Here is a 7,815-nt window from a genome sequence, read left to right on the forward strand (position 1 = left end):
AGCCCTTTCCAGTTTCACTTAACATCGTATTAACACCTCCTTCCTATATTCTTGAGGTGGATTTCCACCAGATCGGACCAATTAAATAACCACTTAAATAACCTACCAGTCAATGTATCCTCGGGCTATAAGCCAAACAAGCTGATCAGTCACCTCTATACACACTACCGACTACCCCCCACTAAGAGGCTAATGGCCGAGGTATATAATCCTCCTCTAAACAACTACCGAGGTGCTAATTGTATCTAGCTATAAATACAGGGTGACTTCTGGCGTCCCTTCTTTAGTAACCCTATAAGCCAGCCAGTCTGGCCCCTCCACTGCGCCGCGTCTCTTTCTTGCGTGCTATAATAACAGCACAAATACCGGGAGTCCGGGACAGGACAGGCTAATTACACACGGAACTCGTACCGAGTCGATTGTGTAAGTAATTAGTGCTTTAAAGTATCGACGCACTTATCTCGCTTTCACACGTCGAGACGGTGCGCTGCGGTTCGTGTCCCCAGAGCTTTTACGCGCGGTCTCTGGACAAGCGACTCCGTGTCCCCAGAGCTTTTACGCGCGGTCTGGACAAGCGACTCCAACAGCGCAACAGACACATCGAAGAAGCTAATAACATAGTAAGAGCCTATATATGACCACAGAAGACTGTCTTCTTCACTGAGCAGCCTCTGAGCAGCAACAAAGGAGACAATGTTTCCGTTGCCAATGTTCACACCGGAGCAGGTGGCTCGAGTGTGCGAGAACTTGGAGGAGACTGGAGACATCGAGCGCCTTGGCCGGTTCCTCTGGTCCTTGCCCGCCGCCGTCCCTGGCTCCGCCGGGGAGGCTCTCAACCGACACGAGTCCGTCATGAGGGCCCGGGCTCTCGTCGCCTTCCACGGGGGAAACTTCGAGGCACTTTATCAGATCCTCCAGAGCCACCGTTTCACGCGCGAGTCCCACGCTAAACTGCAGGACCTGTGGCTGGACGCGCACTACCGAGAAGCGGAGAGGCTCCGAGGACGGCCGCTGGGACCGGTGGAGAAATACCGCATCCGCAAGAAGTTCCCCCTGCCCCGCACCATCTGGGATGGCGAACAGAAAACGCACTGCTTTAAGGTGAGTTACTAGTACTATGTCGTCTTGCCTCGTCGTGCCACATGCAGTGCAAGATTCCGTTCAAAGTAACTCGAAATGGGGCATTCAATACGGTTTTGCAGGGACATGGCCTTTTTAATGGCCTGTAATTAAGTATAGCCTAATAACAAGCACAGGGATCAGATCAGACTTCACCAACACTTAAGAGTGTTTTAATTAGGCCACTATTATTATACTTGTTTTAATTCATGACTTTGTGGGGTATCAAGCAGCATGGATTCTGAGCTCTTAAGGTGATAATCTATGAAGCAGGGTTATCCTTTTGCCTTCAGCGCTGAGCCCTATAGTTAAAGCACCTTAGGCTTGGTGTCCCGTTGCAAGGTCAGAGATGTTGCACGTATATCAGGGAAGTCGTGTCTGTCTGGCAATCAGCCCGGCAATCAGCCTGTGTCTGCTTTGCAGGGCCGGTGTCAGGGCTCAGGTGGACCACTTTCATTTTAGGCTATGAAGACCCCCAAAAGATACACTGGTCTGGGTTATTGTTTTTTGTCCACTACTGGGAACAGTTCACCATGAGAACGAGTTCTCCTGTACTCAGTAAATTAGTGTAACAGGTAAGCAAGCCGGCCATCTGTCCAGCAGGTATTCATGCCTGGCTCAAGGGCTCAGAACAACACGGCCAGTGCATGGGTCATATGTTGTGAACTGCTGGTAAACAAGGAGCGTGTTGATGATAAGATAAGATAATATATTCCTTTATTGATCCCCTCTAATGGAAGTTCCGGCATCATAGCAGCATGGGTGTGGGGTGTGTGTGTGTGTGTGTGTGTGGGGGGGGGGGGGTACAAGTATATGGGCAGTAGAAAGACATAAATATATGCAATACAATTAGATCTAAATATAAAAAAGTGTAAACAATCCAATTGAACTCTGAATATAATAATATGAGAATGTAGCAGTGTAATCAAATGTGCAGATGAGGGTCTGTATGCCCTATCAGTTATATTATAGTTACAATAAATATGGGCAATAATTGGAATCTGAATAAAATAAAGTTAACAGTATACACAGGTGCAGTATACACAAGGTACCCTACTGGCATGATATACGCTGTAGTCCGTATTGACATAGTCAATGGGTTTTTCTTGGACCACCTTTCTTGCTCAGCTGATATTTACAACCATCAGTGTATTTATTTACATGTATTCCACTTTATTCCTGAGAAGTAATTCATCCCCACTTACAACAGTATATCGTTTATTTTTATAAACTATAATATAACTTTACCAGCAGCAGGTACTAATGATCCAAAAACACAAGACGTTTCACTCCATGTCCCAAGGAAATAATAGAAATTCTGAAGCATGGGGCCCGTGTCGCTTGTGAGGGGGCTTGAGCTTGCCTGAGGTCATCCCACATCCGTGTCCCCTTTACCGTTTCAATAGCTGCGGAGGCATCCAGTGAAAGCAAACTGATCCCAGTACAGTATGTCAGTATGTAATTGTGTCGGTATGTAATTGTGCATGTGATCAGTCACCTCATCTCCCTCGTGTGGCAGAATCAGGTATTGTCGACTAATCTTTCATTCTAAACCTCATCATGAGATAGCTGGTCCTAAGCCCTAAGCATGATCCAATTTACTGGATATACACAATGGGTATGTGTACTTGTAATGTAGATTATAGGACATCACACTATATACAGTATATACACCGGTGTACATAAATCCAGTTTAATAAGATTACACTCAGCATGAGATTATTAACAAGATTATTCTTTGCATTGTTTAATTGGATGATATTAAAACGGCACTGATGGCAGCCTAAACACTCATATATCTATCCACCTAATCCAATCCAATCAAATTTATTTGTAAGGCCCGACAACACACGTTAATGTCCCCGTGGGCCTGTCTGTGCATACCTGCATGTAATCCTTTTACATATCTGTAGATACTATATCTATATATCTGTACATATCCCTTACCTACTCTCACTAGTTACGCTGCTGGCCAGTATGACTACGACCATACTTTATCCTTTATACCTGTATCGCTGTACATTTTGGTATTACAGCTCTGTACATACATCTGATTAGCACTACACCCAGTAGTACTAATTTATATGTTTTATACCAAGTTTAATCACATCTACATTGTATATTACTGTTGCACTTTACTGTTACATATGCACTCTGGCTGGATGCCAGACTTCTTTTTGTTGTACTGTACGGCATGATGACGATACATTTTAATGTGATCTTCCAGGAACGGACCCGCAGCCTGCTGAGGGAGTGGTACCTCCAGGACCCGTACCCCAACCCGTCCAGGAAGCGGCATCTCGCCCAGGCCACGGGACTCACGCCTACCCAGGTCGGCAACTGGTTCAAGAACCGGCGCCAGAGAGACCGGGCCGCCTCAGCTAAGAACAGGTATGACGAGAGCGACAGATAAAACCGTGTAAATAAACCCTACATGTGCTAGCGTTAGGAAAGGATGGGGACCTAATTTAATAACGCAGAGTCTGTGAACATCTCGGGTGCTGTTTTTGCTTCACTGTAGACTCATTCAACAAGTGTGCGTGTGGGTTTCAGTGTGTAGGGGACATAAAAAAAACCATCCCTAGCAGAAATTAGTGTTAATAGTTCTTGACTTTTTCACAGTAGGAGGAAGTACTTGTACAGTATCAGCAAACACAAGGAAAGGTAACGCAGGTAGAGGCCTACAGTTTGAGAACGTGGAGGGGAAGTCAGGCTTCTCACCACTCAAACTCACGCCAACGGTGATTTGAAATCTAACCTTCCGCTTGCCTTCTCTTCACCCAGAATGCAGCAGGATTCCTCCCTCCTGCCCTCCGAAAGCTCCCCCGAGGGCTCCCTTCAGGAGCGCCACCGCCACCACCCTCACTTGCTGTCCATCTCCCCGCGCCACCCGGGCAGCCCAGAGGCCAGCGATTGCAGCACGGGCACCGAGCGCCGGGGGACCGGGGCCTCCACCCCCGACATCTCCGTCAGCAGCGACAGCGAGTTCGAGTCGTGAGGAGGCCGACCTTCGCACGCGCCTCTTCCCCCCCCCCCCCCCCCCCCGGAGCACCACGGCGACTCGCAGATATAGACCAAAGAGACTGATGAATTAAGATGAATGTTCACGTTCTGTGTGGCTGTGGACGTCGGAGGCGTTCTAATGGAGGAGGAGGAGGAGGAGTGGACACTGAGGGAATGAAATATTCAAACGATATGCACTTAAGAGAGCACCCACATGGACTATGTGGCAGACATACAGTACTATATTCTTGTTTTAGCTGCCCCACTGAATATGGTTTTCACCAGGATAGGAAATTAACTCTGTCAATAGGGTATTTTTTTTTTGCTCACGTGAATCGATTCCTCCTGGTTTTCATTGTTCATTGGGCGGTTTCGGCAACTATACACCCACGTCCAGGGGCATTTGGTGAACTTCAGACTGAGGGATTCTGCCGCCACTAACCTCAGTTATTTTGTTACCCTGTCCTACAGTTACTTTTACTTCTACAGCAATAACAATGTTTGCTAATTCTCAGGGAAAGTATTTTATAGAAATGATACCCATGGTCTTTAGAAAATTGTATGTTGTATGCTTTGATACTGATTTCAACATGGTTCTTTTCTTTTTGGGAATAGATTACTTTTCAGATAGTTATTATCTAAGTTACTTATTATCTGCCACACCCGTTATACAAACAATGCCTTGAGTAGGCTATACTTATCTGTATGTCATTGGAACACAGTGGCTGAAATTATATATAATTTCCATTGAATTAATTTCACTGCCTTAAAGAGTAACTAAGGTCAGTCTTACAATGCAATACCACCATACAGCATATTCAACCAATTCTAATGACATTTCAACAACTATTATCAACAATGCACACATGCTGCTTTCTATGCAAATCATTTAGATTCTTACCTATACTTTTTTTTACCTGTTCAACTCTCCTCTGACTGCTATGTGTTGAGACTCTCCCTTGCCGTGTGTAGAGTACATGGCGAAGCACAACAGGGGATGACGAGGGGAGAAAAAACACAACTTGGTCTTAACTCAATGTGCCTATTTACATTCGAGAACAGCGAGACCTGGTCCAATGGGATGGTGTCACTCACCACTCAAAACGAGCGACACAAGCCGACACACTCAAAGGGCCTATACTGTTTCATGTCTTATTATGCCGCTATACCCATCATTACACACAATACAGCATTTCATTGAAAATATGTATTTTGTAAATGTTTTATGTAAATAAATGAACCTATTTTTATCCACCCTCGTTTTTGCGGTCTATCATTCAAACCCTCGATTCAGAGCCGTTGGATATTCCCGAACCGTTGGATTGCTTTTGGCTAAATACTTTTTACATGGTCTGTGATTAAGTCCAATTATCTTGGAGTCAGTGCTAGCCATGAGAACAGTAATTAACATCATCAACATCAAGACTGCCTTGACTGTGCAGCTTCAAAATGACATGTATTTATTTGTATGTTTGTGTCTGCCACTGGCCATACTAAACATTATTTCACAAAGTGCATGGAAATATTGTAGCTCGTGGTTGACTCTCATAGGCCTACCGGGGTACTAAAAAGGCTAGACTAAAGGCCTACTGTGCCCATAAAAGTTGCTGCCCTACTATGCTATCTATACCATTATGTCTCAATCTGCCTGCATATACTGCCTGTATATACTGCATATATACTGCATATATACGACATATATACTGCATATACTGCCTGGCTGTGAAAAGGGTTATTTTTCACATGTTTTTATAGGGCTATATCATCAATCCCACTGAATCCCACTAAAATATGTCAACTAGATCTGATGATTCCTGACAGACATTTGAAAAGGTTCAAAACTCACTTGCCAGATTAGATAAATTAAGCTCATTATCTATTTACAATGCATTCAGAAAGTATTCAGACCCCTTCACTTTTCCACATGTTGTTACATTACAGCCGTACTTTAAAATGTATTAAATGATTGTTCCTCTTGTCGATCTGCTCACAATACCCCCATATGAATAAAGCAAACATTTTTTTATTTTTTTTTTTAGAAATGTTTGAACCTTTATTATTATTTTTTTTAATTTGCCATGATGTTCGAAATATACCTACCTCAAACCCGCCCTCTTCTCTTGATCCCCTCGGACAGGAAGGTTGTGATTGGAGGATCAAGAACAGAGGGCAGGGTTTGTAAGCAGTAAGGATACAACGTGTTGGGCATCATAGCACACCTACGCCCCCCGCGTCTCTACAATTCGTAGCCGCATTTCTGCAGACCCCTCTCTGATTGGTTGAACTCCATTTTTGCAGACCCCTCCCATTTCTGCAGACCCCTCTCTGATTGGTTGAGCGAAGCCCCTCTCTGATTGGCCCCCCGCATGAGCCGAGACAGGCTCCTCTAGCCAGGAGTCGAAACTCCGTTAACTCCAGAGAGAGAGGCTGAACGCAATTTATACGCATGGAAGTATTGATTACGCCATAACGAATCATTAAAAAAATATACCGTTAACTGGAATATGTTGTGTGTGCCTTTACACATGTTGGATAGGATTATGTAATTGGTTTGTATAGCGTCGCGTATAACGTTATTTCGCGTGACTTCACGGTTTATTCACATTTCACAACACAGCCAGCGTTCAACTTGTTTACACTCCCCACTTACTGTACAATGTAACATTTAGATTAACCCAGTTGTCTATCTGTATGTCATATGTTACGATGAATTGAAAATGGGGGACCCTGATGTAAACAAGACGAAAGTCTTTCTCTGGGGTCTGCATTCCCCTAACAATTGTATGTATTGAGCTGTACTGTGTACTGTACCCATTCTGCAATCTGTTAATAAAGTTTTCAATCAATTCAATCAATCAATAACTAGACAGTTACAATATAACATTTAGATTCATTAACCCAGTTAATGCCTTAAGAGAGAGATGCTGGTGGTCAAGTCAAGAGTTATTTGTCACAAGTTGTTTATTAGCCTAGACATTTTCAATTCATCATCTTGTTTACATCAGGGTCCCCCATGTTCAATTCATGATAACATATATGACATACAGGTAGACAGATGGACAGTACTGCTACATTTAGACATTTATGACATACCAGATTTTGAACTTGTGGTAGGCCTAGACATTTTCAATTCATCGTCTTGTTTACATCAGGGTCCCCCATGTTCAATTCATGATAACATATATGACATACAGGTAGACAGATGGACAGTACTGCTACATCTAGACATTTATGACATACCAGATTTTGAACTTGTGGTAGGCCTAGACATTTTCAATTCATCGTCTTGTTTACATCAGGGTCCCCCATGTTCAATTCATGATAACATATATGACATATATGTATGGGCCACTCTCCAGGTGACCTGCATCGACCTTGCCCACACCAGGATCTCCTCCTCAGACTGGTGAGTCATTCGCACAGTGGCCTCAAAAGAGGTATGGTCAACGCAGGTCGCAGGATGGGTTCACCGCACGTCTGTACGTGCAGACATGATATGTGTAACCCTTCGGTAAAAGTCCTTCAACACACAAGCAACAAGATGTTATTTTTTTGAAAGCCAGTAAATACTGACAAAAAAAAGCATAGACACTTAGAAGAAGCAATGTACAGTCCCCCCCACCCAACCTCCTCCAATGTACAGTTTCTACGTCAAATGTATAGCCTTTCTTTTCTGGACTCTTTTTGTATCAC

At 43.9% G+C, this 7,815-nt stretch overlaps 1 protein-coding gene across 1 annotated transcript; it reads left to right on the top strand.

Moving 5' to 3' along the window:
* Positions 1–693: 693 nt before the first annotated feature.
* Positions 694–4,117, top strand: six7 (SIX homeobox 7; the record flags this gene model as incomplete). The annotated part of the gene is made up of 3 exons (XM_084313641.1): positions 694–1,101; positions 3,347–3,510; positions 3,904–4,117. 3 exons carry the CDS (start codon positions 694–696, stop codon positions 4,115–4,117), a joined length of 786 nt encoding a protein of 261 aa, XP_084169767.1.
* Between the last annotated feature and the right edge of the window lie 3,698 nt (positions 4,118–7,815).

Source organism: Notolepis coatsorum (genome assembly GCF_963971535.1).
Source record: "Notolepis coatsorum genome assembly, chromosome: 4".
In the NCBI taxonomy this organism is placed as follows: domain Eukaryota; kingdom Metazoa; phylum Chordata; class Actinopteri; order Aulopiformes; family Paralepididae; genus Notolepis; species Notolepis coatsorum.